The sequence below is a fragment of the Centruroides sculpturatus genome, unplaced genomic scaffold (assembly GCF_000671375.1).
Source record: "Centruroides sculpturatus isolate CEXI.00-Female unplaced genomic scaffold, Cexi_2.0 scaffold746, whole genome shotgun sequence".
In the NCBI taxonomy this organism is placed as follows: domain Eukaryota; kingdom Metazoa; phylum Arthropoda; class Arachnida; order Scorpiones; family Buthidae; genus Centruroides; species Centruroides sculpturatus.
The window spans coordinates 7972-27782 of NW_019384898.1; the positions used below are offsets into that span (position 1 = coordinate 7972).

Below are 19811 nucleotides of genomic sequence, written 5' to 3' on the forward strand. Positions count from 1 at the left end.
TATTTAATTTTTCATATTAAACAAAATTGTTTATAAACAAAGGTTATGCCTATAATTGTAATTCATATTGCTTTGTAAAAGTTTATTATTAAAAAGAGTTTTTCAGTAAAAATAGTTGTTATTGTGTAAACTTTATTAAGTGATTGGTGTATTTATTTCAAGGATCTTTGTTTCGTAACATAGTTTCAAATTAATGAAAATACAGAAGAGAATGTAGATAGAAATTTAGTTTGTTGTTGTATCTTAACATTTTGCAATATATATTAATATATAACAAGAAAAGTTTATTGTTTAAAGGTATTTTTTGCTTAAAAAAGTTATTTTTACTTCAAAAATTCTTTTTAAAAAATTATTTGTGTTCATTTTGGTTTACGTGATAAGTTATGAGATGTTTTTAATAAATATTAAATATTACTTTAAAGAAAAATAATGGATGCATATTCAAAACCTGAATACCCTAACAATTCCATCAACATATTTAAAATAGAAAAGACTATTTGAAAAATTTTCTTGCATACTAATTACACCAAAACTGCTGTGAGCTTATTTTTTGCATATTGCTTTTGTCAGTTGCTTGAATGTAATAGATTTTGAAAGAATGTTTACAACCTGTACTTTGAATTTATTGTGTGTGTAACAGATTTATCCTTTTCTGACAAATGTTAATTCTCAATCAGTCAACTGAATGTCAATTCAGTTAGAAAATGTAATATTTTTTTATTTAAATTGATTAACTGGGTTCTTTAATGTAGAACAGTTTTCAGACAAATTGTGAGAAATTTATGACTGTTGACAATGGGAACAAAAGATAATTTGCAAAACTTTGACACTTTTGACATAAAATATATTAGTATGTAAGTGCATTAACTATTTCATTTGATCAAATGTTAGATATTCTTTATTAGGAAAATAGAAATATATAGTGGGAATTAATTGTGCTCATAGTTCTTGACCAATTTATTTTCTTCAGGTTATTGGAAATAGAACAACTAGAATTTTGAGAGGTCTAGAGCATGGAAGAATAGAAGTAGTATGAAAGATTGGGGGTACAGAATGAACAGAGAGAGCAAATGGTACATTTGAAATCATGCATAATTTAATAGAGGACCTAAGAGGGTCTCAAAGTCTGATTAGTCATGGCCACCTTCAGGAAACGAAGTATGAATTTTACAGCCAACGAAAAGAAGCTGCTGATAAATTTGGTGAAAGAATACAGATCAGTCATCGAAGACAAGAGAAATGATGCTTCGGCACTTCAGAAGAAAGAAGAGACCTGGCATGAGTTGTGTTCGAAATACAATAGTCGCCATGGAGTTAATAAAAGAAGTGTAGGACAGCTGCAAAGATGCTGGAAGAACATGAAGGCCAGGTCCAAAATCACTGTGGCCATGGAGATGGAAGACAAGAAAGACGATAACAACTTTGAAATTAAGGAGGAACGAACCGAATCTGATCTGGCTTCCAAGCCTGCTTATGATTTGGACATCGTTTATCCCAGCGATGGAGGTAACTTTTTCCTTGTATTTAGTATCATCCCGGAGAATAAACGCGAAAAGAAATTGATTTGTTCTTCACGCGTCCACCACAGAAAACTAGACAAGATTCCAGATTTAACCACTGTTTCCTAGGATTTGTGTAGAAAATTTCTGTTTGAGGTGGGATTTGGATCTTATACTTGTCCCTTAGTAATATTTCACATAATTTTTGGTATGATTCAAACATAAACTTTAGATTAATCCATATGAAATGGATTCAAAATCTTTATTGAAAGATTATCATAAAAACCTTAGTTATTGCATTGTTACTTAAAGGTTTTCTCCTGTTACTTTTGAATCCATGAACAGCAGTGCTTTTTGATGAAAAGGTGGTAGAGATCTGCTTATCAGATTCTATCTATTCCTGCTTGTATTATTCATATCATCTTCATCCTGTTTCACAGTCATCTTCTGCCAGGTAGAAACATTCATATGCAGATTTCTCATTACCGTTGAAATTTTTCTCTTCAGACACTCTTTTCACAATAACATAAAATAATGCAGATAATTTTCTGCTTTTTCTGTTTCAAGTTGTTATGGAAATCTGGCAGATTGGTAAATATTCTGGTAAATTAGAGGTTAGTAAAATTGTAAAGTATTCTAGTAATGTAGTATAAAAATTCTATTATTGAAGACCATTGAATGGTATGAAATAGAAAAAGAAAAGGCAGAAATAATAAATTATTTACCAAAATAATAGACTTTAAAAGTGACCAGGAAATATATATTCCTTATACTTTAAATTTATAGGTTAGAAACTGATCAGTTGCGATCACTTGGATATTCAGTTTGAAATGTAAATGAGCTTGTCACTCATGTAAAAGTAATATCTCTCTTTTTAAATAAATATATTCATTGATAAAAAAAATTATGCACCAACGAGGAGATGATAGAATTGAATAAAATTTTATTAATGTAAATGTAATGATGTCACGTGATAAGTGATTAAAACATCATAGCAAAGAAACAATTTCCCAGTGAACAGTATAATTTAAAAGAACCTTTAGTACCTTACAAAACTTACTTTTTTCTAGCTATATGCAAAGATATGGTTGAACATGTAGGCATACAGACATAGTAAGCCATCCAATGACAGATTTTCCAATAGATGTTGTAACTGCCACTTTAGTCCCTCACACTCATAGATGACTGAAGCTTACCATCTTGTCTGGTCCCACAAATGCTCAATGGATGAAAAATCTGGAATTGAGCAGACCAAGGAAGTCCAATAACACCTCAACTACATAAGGGTTATGTTTTTCAGTCTGTTACATAACTCATATTTTGTGTAAGTCAAATTTGTAGATTACTTAGGTGTAATTTCATAAGAAACTGCAATGTTAAAACAAGATAGCAGAAGGAAACATCTTTCATAATGGATATCAGATGTTCCTATACTTCAGCAAGCTACTCTATTAAGAACAACCCTATTATTGGAACATATTAGAGATCATTAGGATTATTGGAACATATTAGAAATTTTTAAGGTGATAAGGTGTAACTGTATCAACTACAAAAGAAAAAAGTCTGTTTCCAAAGTGTAGAAGCTGTTATGAATGATATTTCTCTGTAAGGCAGTAGACATCTACTAATTGTTCATACTTCTGGCAATGTAATCAATTTTTAATTTTGAATTCAATGTGATAAATTTTTGAAGTGCATATTCCATGGAATGTCAAGCATTCTATTTTAGGATTATTATTCCTGAAGAGGGACTTCAGAATAGGCCAAAAACATTTGAAGTGTGGATTTCATACTGCTGGACTGTCTATGAGGTTTGTGGATATGTTATTGTTCTGCTGTCCAAGTATTATTCTACTTCTGAAACTAAGGAGTTATTGCTGTTTTCAAAATAGTAATAAGAGGGATATCATGTGACAGTATTTACTCTGATATACGTTATAAAGTATGAAAAAAAAAATAAATATAAACACACACTGAAGTATTCACCGTTCACATAAAAAATGTCTTGTGACATATTTGTCTCTGCTGGTGTTTACATTACAGTGTCATTACACAACATATGGAAAGGTTTTGGTGCCATTGTCCCCAGGTACAGGAACTGGAACCACCAAATGGCATGCCATCTGTATGAGTTCCTCTACCAGCGAAGAAAGTTCTCCAGCTAGAAAGGAAGGATACATTCTTTACTTCCATCAGCAAGATGTACAATGGAAGTGACAGTCGATGCTGTGAAGATACAGTGGATGACAATGATGACAGAGAGGAGTTGTCATCATAAGACAACCAAATTTCTACCAGTAAGTTCTCATCTTTCCCATTGTTCTCTTCTTCTTTATTTTCCTATTATATGCTTGTGCTGGCCAATTTGCTGCAATGTGCACTGAAAGATAACTGTCACATGGTTGGCATTGCCTTTGCATGCAATGGAATTCAGAGGCCATTTTCTCCTAACTCATGGTCGACTGCAAAAAAAGAACAACAGATTTGCAACCAACTTATTAAAAATAACTGATTGGTGCTCATCAGAAAAATTTGAGGTGATGGGGTTTAACTAAACAATTACTTAAACTAAACTTTAAATATTCCTGATAAAAAGCAACAATAAAACTAAGATTTAAGATATTTCTGTATTGCTTCTTAATTGATGACTTCTTTTGTGGTTTGCTTTGCTTTTATCTAAGGATCTTCAGCTGTGTGATTAATTAATCCTTGCCCACTTTTTCACAACACAAGTAAACTTTTAATGCACTTGATGTAGTCCCAGAACTTATAAACTTCAGGCTTAAGGATCATTAGTGGCCTTAGAAATTTATAGAGCTGAGAAGAATGGAAATTGTGTCAACTCAGATTGTATTCCAGTACCACAAGCCTGGAAATATTATTTAGACTTCCACAAAATTTAATTTTATTAATAATATTTTTACATTATACCTTATAAAAAATATATTGCTTATTTATTTATGATGTAAACTGGGCATCACTGTCTCATTCAAACATCATTTTGAAGGTCAAAAAATTGGAATGTGTCAATATTTGATTAATATGAGTAGAATCATTTTTGTATTCTTTCCGATGAGGACCGAAAATGTTCTGACCAGTACTTGTTTTCTAGATATTGCATTTACATGTTGTTTCTTTGAATATTACAGTTCCAGTTTGTGTATGTGCTGTTTTTTGTTATAATATCCTTAATGCTATGGAAAAACATCAGGGTGTCATGGGATGAAGTCAAGCAGACAATGGTGAATGCTGTGTGGAAAAAACTGTTTAGAAATAGTCAATGGTTTTATAAGTTTCAAGGAAGGAGAGCAGACAAATCCTGAGACAGGTGCTGAGTTGACACAACAATTAAGCTGGTAGTGAGCATTGATGACATGACAGGAATGACTCTAACAGAATAAAATTTCTTGTGAGTCACAATGGAGGGCTTATTAATAACCTTAGTTAGTTCGAACCTTAGTTAGTTATTAATAACCTTAGTTAACCTTCAAATGCCTCTAACTAAAGTTAGAGGCATTCGAAAATTTTAAAGGAAATAAGCTGATTGAATCACCAACTCCAGACATCAAGAAATTTACAACAAAGTAACTAGCTGATTTTATTTTTAACCTGATGGACACAACATTAGCAAAATTAGAATCAATGAATTCTAACATTGAGCAGTTTGAAAATGTTATACACTATATCCTGATATGTATAGCTACAAAGTCATCCACAATGAAAAGAGGCATGTGACCACACAATCTATTCTACACATGTTTGTGAGATGCCATTTACAATAAAATCAAGATGACAACTCAGACAAACCTGACAACTCTCAGCCTTTAACATCGAGAGGAGGCAAGTAGAAGTTGATGTAGAACAGCATTCTCTCTCCACCATCATCCCCTTCCAGCACTGTGATGTAAACACCAGCAGAGACAAATATTGCTACTTTGGAAGAAAACAGGCATAACTCAAAAAAGTGCAATTTTTCGATTATATCATAATCAAAACGAAAATGTAGTAAATTTATATGTGGAAGAGTGTCACAAGATTAACTTGCATATTCGACCACTAGGGAGCAGTTATGTGGGAGATAAGTGATATTCATTTAAACTTTGGCTAAATCTTTGCATGGAATTTTCTCAAAACTAGTAATTTTGAGTTGTGCCGGTTTTCTTCCAAAGTAGCGACATGTCACAATACTTTTTTATGTGAACAGTGAATACTTCAGTGTGTGTTTATATTTATATTTTTTTCATACTTTATAACTTATATCAGAGTAAATACTGTCACATGATATCCCTCTTATTACTATTTTGAAAATGTGAGGACCCAAACGGGGTCCGAAAGCAGGCCATTAACGACTTTTTAAATGAGTCAAGTTTCATAGTGCGAAAGAGCGAACTTAAAGATCAGATTTAAACAATGAACCTTTTGTCTTGTTAAAAGATTTTAAACAATAGATAAAGTCGAGGAAAACGAGGTTGGAGAGGAGTCGTGTTCCGACGCGATGTTGACCTCTCCCGCGCCCTTCCTGGGGTTTCGAATTGTCACCATGTGATGAGGAGAGACCAATGGAGAGGCGACTGCGGTGGAAAAATCGATAAAACCGCGTTTTCGGGAACTTTACGGGGTCTTGGGTTTTGGTGTGTAGTGCTCACCTGTCGGGATTTGGTGCTCCCGACCGAGACGCAACGAAGGCTCTTCCGACGACCTAGGAACTGGTTTCGCCAACCCGTCCACTCTAGGATTGCCGAGGTCACGTCCAGGATCGTCGAGGTTTGACTTGTCAACCGAGGACATCACTACAAGTGCTGGTGTGTGCCCCGGAGCCATCGTTCTCTGCGTCCACAGTGCCGAAAGCTTCCCAGGGACCAATTGAACATTCGAACTATCCGATTTTTAGGAACTGTGACAGAAACCCATTGTAGGATAGGCTCTTGCCCGCATTAGATTGTTGTAAGAACGATTTATGTATATTATTAAACGGTTTTATATGGTAAACCAGTCTCGGTGAGTCATTCCGCGCCCACACGACAGAATTAACCGCTCGGCTGTCGAAAACACCTCACCCCTAATCGGCTGGCCTCACAAAAACAGCAATAACTCCTTAGTTTCAGAAGTAGAACAATACTTGGACAGTAGAACAATAACATATCCACAAACCTCATAGTCAGTCCAGCAGTATGAAATCCAGATACTTCAAATGTTTTTGGCCTACTCTGAAGTCCCTCTTCAGGAATAATAATCCTAAAATGGAATGCTTGACATTCCATGGAATATGCACTTCAAAAATTTATCACATTGAATTCAAAGTTAAAAATTGATTACATTGCCAGAAGTATGAACAATTAGTGGATGTCTACTGCCTTACATCATAACAAATCAATATGCCTCAATGTCCTTGGTTTATTATAATATAAATTTTTTCGTCTTCTGGTACGTATTTTCTATTATCAGGACATATTAGACTGGCTTTACAAATACTGCAACAAAGTTTCACAGATCAGAAATTTGTTTTATTTAATATACCTGTTCTATTTCTTTCTCCATGTTTTCTGTTCTTTCAATATTTTTGCTGTTCATTGCATTCTGTTCTTTCAATATTTTTAATAATATATTTAGCTGAAATTCTGGTGAATCGGAGAATGCAAAGAACAGGAAACACGGAGAAAGAAATAGAACAGGTATATTAAATAAAACAAATTTCTGATCTGTGAAACTTTGTTGCAGTATCTGTAAAGCCAGTCTAATAAGTCCTGATAATAGAAAATACGTACTAGAAGACGAAAAAATTTATATTATAAACAACATAACAGCTTGACACACTTGGAAAACAGACTTTTCTTTTTTGTAGTTGATACAGTTGCACCTTATCGTCTTAAAAATTTCTAGGGCTAAGCACTGATCTGAGATAACTTGATGAAGGCTTATTAATCAAGCCAAAAATGTTAGTTATATTAAGTTGCTGGAAAAATATGTAAGGTATTTCATGAGAACACATTCATCACTGACATGATTGTGATTGATCTGCAACCACTTATCACAAACATTTTTGGATTGATTAGTAACCCTTTATCAAGTTTTCTCATTAATCAATCCAAAACATTAGTTATGTTAAAGTTTAGGTTGCTGGAAAAGTACATAAAGTATTTTATATCTCTGGTTACTGTCTAGTTCCAGCTTATACCAGTATCGACTGCAGTCTCATTTGCACTCATATCTGTTACATAGTCTTTCTTTTTCATTCCACTATAGTCCACATTAAGCTGATAAAAAGTCAGCAGTCTTATGCAACCAGACATGCAATTAATTGCCAAAATAGATACTACAAGTACATTTTTAACAATTCATTAGGCAAACTAAAAATATTTTAGGAAGTGGTTCTGTCAAATTGGTTTTGATGTGAACTGACTGAATCCCACTACCAATTCCATGTCTCCAGAGCAGTAGGATGATGACTTAACTATTTTAGCCATCTGGCTGCTAGAAAAAGAAATAAATTTAATGCAGTTAAGAGTAAAATAATAAATACAAGACAGTGTAAAAACAATATTTATAAAAATACTTTTATAGACTTTAAAGTCTCTATAAAAAATGTGGCAATATTATTGCTAATGTCTATGTTCTTATAGAGTTCTGACTGCTGTACTCATCTAACTTGTGTAAAACTTGCAATTGCATATATCCTGCAAAAAACAAAAAATGAAAATAAAATCTTTGCATAACCAACCCAATCTATACTCCATGGCTTCTGGACTAGCCATTGCTCCAAAGGCATGCGTCTGTAACTGCAATTTAATTTTTTGTCAGATGTGATCTGTATTTTGTAACAAGCAGGCATGACCCTTCCTGGAGATGGACAATTTTTTCTTTTAGATTAAATATTATTTATCATCATTTTTCTTCATTATCATATGTTATAATTATTTATTTGAAAAATTATAATATATGATACATGAAAAAAATACAAAACATTAAGGAAAATACAGTAAATATATAATATAACATATCACTATTTATAGAAAATATATATTATTTATTTTAACATATCACTACTTTGAGCACTATTACAGTCATCTTCATTGGAACCATGCATTGCAGTTCACTTTCATGATCACTTTCTAAAATTTTTCTGTGCCTATTTTGCCTTTCTTTTCATCTTGTATAGTAGTTTTGGCATTTAGATTCTTCTCTTCCAAATGATCTTGAAGAATGCAAAGCATATCTTGTAGTCGTATGAATGTATAAAAATATCATACTTGCAATTAAAAGCGTAAAAGTTGTCTGTATAAACAAGTAGTAAAAATGGAACAATCTATTTTTCTAGTAAGAGATATTAAAACACAAACATAATGTAACAGTTATTTATCAATATAATACAAATAAATGTTTGGTTTTAATCAATAATAAATATTTTTAAAATTCTTAATGCTTATTAACAAAAGTAAGGTAAGAAAAATAAAAATAGCAGAAAGAAATGAAAGAATTACTTGCATCTTTTCCATGCATCCACATAACACAAGCAGGCACAATATGTAATAAGGATGGGTTATAGTTATTTCTTCTAAAAAAGTAACTGTTTTCTGAAACCAAAACACTTCTCTGGTGTTGTTTAGTGCACATATCCTTTTGAGAATATACCTACTCTTTAGTCTGATCACAGGCACTTGGAAGCAGTGGTGTACACAAGAAAACAAATACTGTCGTGACGACAGGGTTACACCTGACAAAAGATTAATACTAGCATATAACCCACCTCATTGCATCACTTACATTCTTTTCAAGTTGACTTTAGAACACACACAACCTGGAAGATTTGCTTTTGAAATGTGGTATTAAGATTACACTCTGGATACACTAATGCCAATAACTGGCATTTTGTACAGTACATAACAATTATGACCTGTCATATTGAGGCATGTGACCCCCTTTTTTGTCCAGGTTGCCCTTTTCCTAATCCCCAAAAGAGCTCAAATTTCATTATCAACAAACACCAGAAAATTCATCACTTCTAATCTATTCTGTAAATATAAAAGAAACTAATGAACAAAAATTGTCTATTGTCCCATGCAACTGTTTTTATGTATCAATAGTTATCTGTTCGTCATATGTTGATCAAAATCACATTCCTTGTTTTAAGGCCAAGTTAGCCCTGAGTACAACCAGCACCATCTTGTGAGAGCACTAATCCAACATTGAATCATCATCTTTCATAATATATGATGCCCTTTTTTAAAGCCTGTGGACACTTCTGGTTAAGACTATCCATATTTGATTTTTGTCCAGATAACTGACATTTAGCTTCTTTGGTATTATATTAACAGGTTGTTGAATTCCATTTTTTATTTAAAATCTATATCAAGACAGCCACAACCAGCATTAAATTTAATTTTTGTTTACTGTCATTGAATCTTATTTATAACAGAAATAAATTCACAGCTTAGAAATCAACTCTAGCAAAATGTTTAATGAAACAAAATTGTTTTAACCTAAGTTGATAGGTCTTCATCAGTTGAACATTCCAAAATAGAACACTTGGATAAAAAGAACGTTCAATATATACCAGTAGAATAGAACAGGATATAAAATTTTTAAATACAACACAAAATAAAATAAATATAAAATTAACCAAAAATAAAATAACAACAATAATAAACTTTCACTAACCCCTGTATCACTTTTTAATCCCATGTATATGTGCTGTTTCTATTATCATAAGTGTTTCAACATATCAACTTCGATTAAAATGATTTTGTTTTATTAAACATTTCTCTGGAGTTGATTTCTAAGGTATGAATTTATTTTCTGACATTTCCTTCCGTTTCTATATAAAAAAAAAGTGGTGACATTACATATAAGTTGTGCCTGTCCATAGTTCCTTAATCCATGATGTCTTCCCTTAATGCTCTGCTTTTAATTGTCATTATTTATTGTAGTATGTTCAGTATGTTCCAGATTGCTAATGGAAGTTCTGCATTTAAGAATTACTTATGATAACTGCAATTAAAAATAATGATCATTAATTAATCGTAGTGTTTTGTCTTTTGAACACTGTATAGTGTAAATACACGAACACTTGGCAATCTTCACCTTAAGTTTATTCAGTTTTTAGTGTGTTCTAAGTATTACAGTAAGAGTTCAATGATGATTAAACATTTGTTACATCATTTGAAATCAAACATTTTGGCTAATTTTAACTGTTGTTATATATGTTATGGCCAAGTGGTTAATAGCGCATTATTTATAATGCACTATGAATAATGACTAAAATGGCCATGCAGCTTGATAAATATTGATTAATTTATTAAATTGACCAGACATTATGAATGACTATATTCCCTTTGGGCAATTTTATTTTCAAAAAAAACTCTACTTTTTTTCATTAAGAATTATTTATTTTTTGTGAATTGTTCCAAAGTATTTTTAAAAACTAATTCCATCTTGTTGGCTGTCAGTAATTAATATATATATGGGCCAAGTGAATAGGTCATTATTAATAATGCCCGCCCATTATGAATAATGACTAAAATGGCTGCACAGCCTGATAAATATTGATTAATTTATTAAACTGACCAGACATTATGCATAAAGCTATATTTCCATTGGGCAATTCGATTTTAAAAAAGTCCATTTTTTCATTATAAATTATTTATTTTTGTGAATTATTTTAAAGTATTTTAAGAAAAATCTTGCTCATATTATGTGGTTTANATTTCTTTAGTTAATTTATTCAAGCAATAAAGACTTTGATGAGACATTTGGCATTAAATAATTTTTTCTTTGTAGCATTTACATCTATTAGATTTGCAACTAATATTGCAGCAACATCAACTATAACCTTGGTCTTCAAAGATTAATGATATTCTTGCACATTCTGTAAGCAAAATTTCTGCACCTTGTATATCTTTAGCAGAAATGAAGTTTTCTTTACAATTAGTAAATTGGTTTCTGGAATATAGGTTCAATATGCCATGTTTGGTCCCAGTTTGTAAAGGTTTTTATCTTCAACCTCAACAACAACTTGTAAAATATTTTTTTCATCATTGCGGACTCAATCTATCTCTGGTGCATGAATTCTTACTCTGTCACAAACATTAGCTGCTGGATATTTGGAATTTGATGTATCAATAATTTTTTCTGCTTACTTTTTAAGAATAGTCAGTCATTTCCCTTGTTTTGGACAAAACTTATTTTTGGATCAACTGTTTGGATTTCTTTTTTTTGTCATTCACCAACTCTGTAGTACTAATAACATTGTGGTTTTTGGAGATCAGCATAGGTTAGATCTTTCTCATACGAAGACAATGTAGATCTTTAAACTTCATCAGTTATATTGCAATATGAAGGTGACATTATCAAAAAATCTTTTATAATGTTATCTTGAACAGCATCTGATCCTCCAGAGTTTGCACAGCTTTGACTTTCTTCATCGTTGTCAGTTTTAAAAAGATTCTGTAAATCTTCCTCTGTATTAACATTGGTCAATAGTCTGTCAAGTATAAAATTCTTCAGTCCAACTGTTATCTTTGCTTGAAACATGTCTTCATGGGGACTGCAGTTTATACCAGTATGATGTGCTTGATTTTTCATCAGTTGTACAAAATGTAATCCTTCTGACCATTTGTTAGTGTTATTAGTCTTCAACCAAGAACTAAGCATATTCTCTAAGTCTTGAGTACAACTTTCTACTGAATCCTGACTTTGTGAGTGCTTGGGCTTTCCATGCAACATTTAACCTGGGCCATATACTACACAGTTTTTTGATGACATTATTGGCAAATTCTCTGCTGTTATTGCTATATAGAATGTTTGGTGCACAGAAAATTTTAAAGTATCTAAAAAAATATAGGCTACATCTTTAGCCTATATTAGTTGAACGAATTTAGTCAGGTGGTCTTGGTACTTGGGTATAAATTTATATTGCTCACTGGCTTGCAACTGCATATCTATAAGGTCAACCTGATATCTTGAGTTCATTTCATTACTTTGGTTTAACTACCAAGCCTTTCTTAGGAACATAAGTTCAAGTAAATTATGATCATCTCCCTTGTAATATTTTTATATTTCGTACTTAATACTTTTTCTATACAGTTTCTGCCACCATGGCCAATAGCAGTATGGGCATCGTGCAATATCTGAAACATTTCTTCAGTGTGAATGTAATATTTAATCAAATATCTTTTTATTATTGGTACAAGCACTATTTGTTTTTCTATATCTTCGATAGATACAATGTCATATCTGTGTAAACACTGATATTGTTCTGGTAACTTCAAAGTAACATTGATTTTTCACTTTCACTTTTTGTATCATTGTCAAATATGCTGATTTTGTAAAAATTTGATTTTTCTGACCTTTTCTGATATTAACTCATTTAATTTTTGAAGAGGTTATTCAAATCACTTAATGGTTGCTGCATGATCATTATTTTTCAAAGAAAAAAACACTATTTTAAGAGACAAAAATAAAATTAAAATGTTGCACAAGTTTTACCTATTGGCCACATGAATTTAAAATTTGATAATAAACACAGTAGTCATGCGCAACTCAGACACAAGTGCTGATTGGCTAGCACATGTCGAATGATCATTCCTTAAAGTATTATTTTCACTTTTTCCAACCAGGTGATAGCAGTATTCATAGTGAATGGTCACTCTGACAAATTATGATAAAAAACCTGAAATTTATTACAGTGCCCAATTTTGTTTGTCAATTATTCATAATCACTTAAGTCTATAACATATACACTGGTTTCCAAAAGTTAAGGAAAATTCACAAAAATAGCAAAAAATTTGTTCAAAAATAAAACAATCACTGTGAAATTTAAGTACGTTGTTAAATAAAAGATGCTGAACAAAATTACAATATGCAAAATAGTGGTGCTGTAATTGGAATGCATCACCTGCAAGTAGCATAAAAATGCATGTTTAAGAACATAACCACAAAACTACCAACATACCAGCATAAATTCATTTCAAAAACGAACGTTTTCTACCGTCTTCAACGGTCATCATCAGGTTTGAATCCAAGATTTCAAAAAATCGAACATTGCAGTTATGCACATAACTGCAATGTTCGATTTTTTGAAATCTTGGATTCAAACCTGATGATGACCGTTGAAGACGGTAGAAAACGTTCGTTTTTGAAATGAATTTATGCTGGTATGTTGGTAGTTTTGTGGTTATGTTCTTAATTCTCACATCAGTATGATGAATGATTGTTTAGAATGCATGTTTAATAGTAAGACTAGGTTTCACTGTGATAGTGACATAAGAAATCTGGGATTGGGATAGACAATTCCTTACAATGACTTTGAGGCATCATTTGCCAGAAGAACTGCAATGGAGGGTCATTGGGAGGTCAAACCAGACAGAGGTGGCCAGATGGTTAAATGTGAGTCCTCCTGTGGTTCATAGGCTTTTTCAGACCACAGATTCGGCATCCAGAAGGTTCAGCCAAGGACAGCCAAGAGCTACATTGAGTCCCCATGAACAATATTTGCAGTTATGCACATGGAGTAGAATGTCAACCTTAAACCCAACCCAACTTAGGTCTTTCTTGCTACAGCCACCAGAAGGAGGGTGTCACATCTATTGTGTGCAGAAGGCTTCATGAAGATGGTCTGTATGTGTGGCAACCAGCCATCTGTGTGTTGCTAACCTCATTACAGAAGGGAGCATTTAATGTGTGCATGTCGATATGTTCACTAGACTGTAGATCAATGGGACTCATCTTCATGGATGAATCCAGGTTTTGCTTGCAAAGAGATAGCAGACATTTTTTTGATTTGGAGAGAACCTGGAACATGTTATCATCCATCAAACATCCATGAAAGAGATTCATACAGAGGAGCAGGGTCTATGTTTGGGATGGTATCTCTTTGGGTGGACACACAGACCTCCATGTTTCTCCATGTGGAACTGTGACTGTGACTGCTCATGTGTATAGAGATGATATCCTTGATGCTTGTGTCCTTATGCTAGTGCATTAGGCAATAATTTAATCCTACAAGATGATAATGCAAGACCACACAGCTCGTGTAGTCTTGCGTTATCATCTTGTAGGATTAAATTATTGCCTAATGCTCCGGGTGATTACACTCCATATTGAAGATACTTTTCCTATATGTGCTAATTACTATAACATCATAATTGTCCTGTAATTTTTTTCATGTTATTTTACACCTTACTATGTGTTGTATACTTTTTCTCAGCTTCATTACAATCAGAGTGTAACTTTTTTGAGTTACAGTATTGCAATTTTTGTGATTTTTCCTTAAATTTTGGAAACCAGTGTAGATGTCTGTTCATTGATTATCAGTGGTTTAGGGTGTAAGAAATCCATCAGTGGATTGCAAAAAAAAATTAGACAGTAAAAATAGCTCAGATGATTCCACTGAAATTGTCATTCAAAATGAAGTAGATTTAGCTTACTGAACAATTGTGAAACAGGCTTTAGTTATTAAAATGAATTGGTTAAACAGAACATGCAAATTTTAAACTTGGTTTAACAATAACTAGGGCATTTATGTTTTGCTGCCTGTCCTTTGACAAACAAAAATTTGTAAGTTTTGATAGTTAGATAAGATGTTTTGTTTTCTACAAGATTGCCACCGTTGGGTAGATTGGGGAATGCCACTCTAACTGTAATTTTAAGCCAATCATCTGTATCTAACAAATATTTTTCTGTGAAATTTGGAGAGAAAAATGCTCTTACATAATCAAATTATTGGATAATATTAATTATTTTTCAGATAATACTGACTATATCATACCAGTCATTAATTACTAGGGATATATCAACATCTCTAAACCCAATTTTTATATTTCTAAATTATAGGTTTTCTGTATTCTTATGCTTTTTTCACTAAATAATCCTATATTTTTAGGTATAGTATTTCATTGAGCAAGTAATATATCCAAAGGATTCAATTCCTTATTCTTCATATGAAACAGATTTCTATAGTTAATTCAAACCAAAAGATCTGCCAAATTATCAGACTATTTAGGATTGTCAGATATCCCAGATTTTTCCAATTGCCGTCTAGTGACAGGAGAATTTTATTCTAAATATTGTTCCTAGAATAAAGTTTCTTTTTCTTTTTCCACATTTTAAATGTATTTCTGTCACTGGCAGAGTAAAAATACACATCTTACCTGTCTTGGAATTGAAGTGTCCCAGTATCTTTCAGGAAGAACTCATTTTGTCCCTGATTTTATCCCCAAGTATTTGACAATCCTAATTATATGATTAAGTTAATGATTAGAAACTAATTAAATTGTCCAGAAGTAGATAGTTATGCTGCCATCTTGTGTTAATTTTAATAATTCTAATTCTATTAAATAACACCACTAAAACCTTTGAACTATACCAGCAAATATAATTTAATTTAAATATGTTACGACAAACGTTTTCAATCCCCTTAGGATCTGTGTCAGGTCAAAAAATGTTCGTTATAATTAGAATGCTAACCATTCAAATTTAAATATATAAAATATTTAAATTCGAACATTTAGCATTCAAATGTTAAATTGTGCAGATGCATTTTTATTCACACTGGCCAGATCTCTGTTCAATCTTTGCTTCCAGACTTAGCTATATAATTGTCCAATAATTTGAAAGATTGTTTGGTTTGAATTAGCTACCAGTAATTTAGAATAACTTTCTCCAACCTTTTCTATTCTGCTCACAGAAAAGGAGCTAACACATTCCATCCAGATCCCATTTCTAAGATCTACAGATTTTGTTTTTCTCATTTTTTGGTTTTAAGATAGGGGAAGAAATCCCTCTGATAATATGTGGTTTACTCCAGACCATGCATTCTCAGCTGTAAACACCCATCAGCTGGGCGTGAAGAAAGAGGACAAAAATAAAGGGAAATTCCTTTTATTCTAGAGACTTCTGGCAACACTCGTGAGGAATTATCTCCTTCACCCTCAGCTGAGATGCCCTCCTATTCATCCGACTCATCAGGGATTGTCTACAATGTGCCCTATTCTGTGCCAGTCAATGGGAAGAGAGAAGAGGGTGACTCTCTGGACACCGATGGGATGCCTAACCATTCTCCCTCTGACAATAGGAATGAAAATGCCTCCCCGGAGGAGTGGGACTGTCTGAGACGTCAGGAGCACACCAGCAAGATGAAGCTGCTACAGATGAAGATGGACATGGCACGAACTGAACATGCTGCAGTCATGAAGGTGTATGGAGCCCAGCTTCAGTACTGGCAACTTAGAACTCAGCAGTTGTTGGGCAATCATCAGGACACTTGACCATCTTCCTTCTTCTTGATGGTCTTTTATAGCAGATCTGGGCTGTGCTGTTTAGGTGGAAAGTAGCCAGAAGATCAAGGTTCTGCGCATCTAGTTTTTGCCATCTTAATTATATTAATATGGAATTGGTGAAGATCTTCCTTTCCATCAGCTGATTTCTAAGACTTCTGGTAGAAATAAGCATTGTGAAATGACACTTAGGCATTTTGTAAACTGATCATAATGACAGAATTCCCTCAGGTTTAAATTATTTTATCAGTATTTCATAAAAACCAAAGTTGATCTCAGCATTCCAACACCAAATTTTATTCCAAATTATTTTGTTCACTGTTTTCCTCTGGGTCTTCAGCTTTGGCTGTTTCCACCACACACCATTTCCAACATGTTCCACCTCTATTTCTGACTTGAAAGAAAATAATTTTTGATTGTGAAGCAAATTGATGATCAACAAAATGGAATGTAGTCATACTCTGGACTTATTTTATTGTTTCCAGCTTCTAATTTTGGGTTGGGCATGCAAGGAAAATTCAACCATAACTAAAAAGTTTGGTTTTTGAGAGCTGGAAAGTTTGTTTCTTGAAAGATAATGTTCTTATTGACTTTAAAGCAGTTGAGAGTGGATGGACATGTATTTATTTCACTGACATATCTTGTCTTTTTACCTGTTTCATTTCCACTTGATGATCTTATCTGATTTTTGCACAGAAACAGAAAAGTTGAGTGTTGAACTAGCTGATTTTCTATTCTAATTCCAAATTTTTTTCAAGCAGAACATAGTCTACAGGTGGATAGTTTCAGGTGGATTTGCACTTCCACTTAATGTCTGCCTAAAATTTTGGTAGTTCCTGAAATGACCATGGCCTAATAGAATATTCTAGTGCATGGAAACTAGTGGAGTGGTTCAAAAAATGGGATGTATTTTGCAGAATTGGATCCACTTAAAAATCAAGAGTGTGATGGAGAATCAAGTAAAAATAAAATAAAATCTGAAGGAATTCTGTTAAGAAGGCAAATTCTGGTCCATGCAGTGCACTTTGAAATGTTAAGAAGCAATTCAGGAAATTTTCTTTGGCCAATAGTTTTTTCTATAAACTGTTGCTAATTTCTTTTATATAGAGGTGAAGTCTCCACTCAGTCTTCCTACTTTGAAAGGAAAGCCAGATTTCACTCCTGTGTACAGCCCAAGAAGGCTATGAGTGAGAAAGCTATTCTAGTCTAGTAGGAAACTCCATTTTTTAGGAACCTAGAAAAAGTCTGAAGAGGAGGAGGGAAATGGAAAATGGTCAAGATAAACCTCAGTCACCAGATTATGTGACTAAAAGAAGTGGAAAGGTCACTGGTGTTATGAGTATCTGGAAACAAAACTAAAAAACAAGTTTAGTTACTGAATTTTATAAGAATTAGTAAAGTCAAGTTCATTATTCTGGTGACTTGGTAGGTATGGTTGCTGTTTTTCTTTGTATAATGAACAGAAAATGATTTCTTGTTTTTTATGATTTAGATCAGCTCCACATCTGGATTCCTTCAGAGGTTTTTTCTTTGATTCCACCTCCAGATTACTTACCTACAAATAAGTTTTAGCAGGTGGAAGATTATGGCCACTTTCCTTTTCCACCTCATCTAATAAAAGAACATTTTGATTGGTGGGGCAATCTGTTGATGCCATTGTACTCAGTCCCAGACAATAAAAATTTTTTGTGTAAAATAAAACTGGTCTCTTTATTTCAGAGTCTTTCACCTGGTTTGGCAGAACACACATACAGGCAAAGACAAAACTTTCTTGTTTAAGAACAATGTGGAAAATGATCATCAGGGTTTTCAAGTTTCAATCATTAGCCTTAAGTGTTACTAAATTACCAAAATGACAGAAAATGAAAGTAGAGAAGTCAGCAAGGGTAGGTTGTTTAAAGTTCCTTGAATTGAAACATTTGTTTAAAGAGAAGGTACCCCTTTTAATTTTAAAAGCAAGGAATTTACATGGAAAAAATTTTTTGACAAAATTTCAAAATTATAAAGTGCCATTATGACCATTCCTGAAAGTGAGATCAAGAACTATTCAAGACATCAAATATAGATTGTATTTACATCAATTTTATGAATAAATCTTTACCATACTAAAATTCCATGAAAGGAAATTTGCCATACAAACACTGATTTTAAAACCAGGTAGATTTTTTTTTTCCAGAAAAACCTGAATTGGTGGAGTTTTACAGAAGATGGAATTCCACTCACAACAGGTCTAAAAGAGACAACACCCTCCAATTTTGCAAAGTTTGATATACAGTGGTACCTTGTACAGTACTTTGAACAACTCTAATATCAAATGGTAAATTTGTTAAAATTCACTTCAGAGTTTGAATGATGTTCCAAAGCTTAAACTGAATATGAAGTAAAAAAATGCACTTGAAGCTTTATGCTTCAAGATAAAGCTTCAAGTGCATTTTTTACTTCTGAAATCTGTTGTGCATCCAAGTCATCTCTCACTGTCACTTTTGTGTTATGTTCATATGATTTTTTAGCATTTTTTTTCCACTTTATTTTTTGTGTGTTTGGTTATATACAACCCCTGGCAAAAAGTATTTGAATGTGATAAAAGAAAATAAAATAATTTAGTTTGAACTCATTTTACAAGGAAATAAAAATGTAACGTTTAAAACAAAAATACACATTTTGTTTATGAGGTTATTGTTAATCACTTTAATTTCAAATGAATAAACCAGACCATTTTCCCATAAAGCAATATTGAAAAAGTTATTGAATGTACAGGAAGTTGGAAAAATGTATTTGAACACTGTACTAAATTTACAGATTTCAGCATTCTAATTTGAATGGAAGAAACCATTAGCTTTAAGAGGTGTGTTTGCATCATTTTCTAAGTAAACAATGATATACTATTTGTCTTGATTTACACAATGATTACACAATGGCTTCAAAGAATTTAATAATGATGTAAGAAAATAAATTATGAAGTTGCTACAAGATAGAAAAAAAATCAAAGAGAAGTTGCAATGTGTATTGGTGTATTGTTAGGAACTGTAAATTACACTTGGAA

At 32.6% G+C, this 19811-nt stretch overlaps 1 protein-coding gene across 2 annotated transcripts; it reads left to right on the plus strand.

Moving 5' to 3' along the window:
- Positions 1-359: 359 nt before the first annotated feature.
- LOC111631437 (myb/SANT-like DNA-binding domain-containing protein 3) lies at positions 360-19088 on the plus strand. 2 transcript variants are annotated; one of them, XR_002757700.1, is made up of 3 exons: positions 360-1506; positions 16383-18193; positions 18261-18378. XR_002757700.1 is itself a non-coding variant. In XM_023375682.1 (2 exons), exons 1-2 carry the CDS (start codon positions 1137-1139, stop codon positions 16757-16759), a joined length of 747 nt encoding a protein of 248 aa, XP_023231450.1. In that variant the 5' UTR covers positions 360-1136; the 3' UTR covers positions 16760-19088. The 2 variants fall into 2 exon arrangements, 1 of the variants encoding a protein (XP_023231450.1); XM_023375682.1 differs by having other exon boundaries at positions 16383-19088.
- The last annotated feature ends 723 nt before the right edge of the window (positions 19089-19811 follow it).

What these genes read in the sequence shown, in the direction of transcription:
- LOC111631437 (XM_023375682.1), top strand. Translation starts at nt 1,137, where the DNA reads ATGGCCACCTTCAGGAAACGAAGTATGAATTTTACAGCCAACGAAAAG. An exon ending in CGTTTATCCCAGCGATGGAG is followed by an intron (nt 1,507 to 16,382) that starts GTAACTTTTTCC and finishes CTTTTATTCTAG; the next exon opens with AGACTTCTGGCAACACTCGT.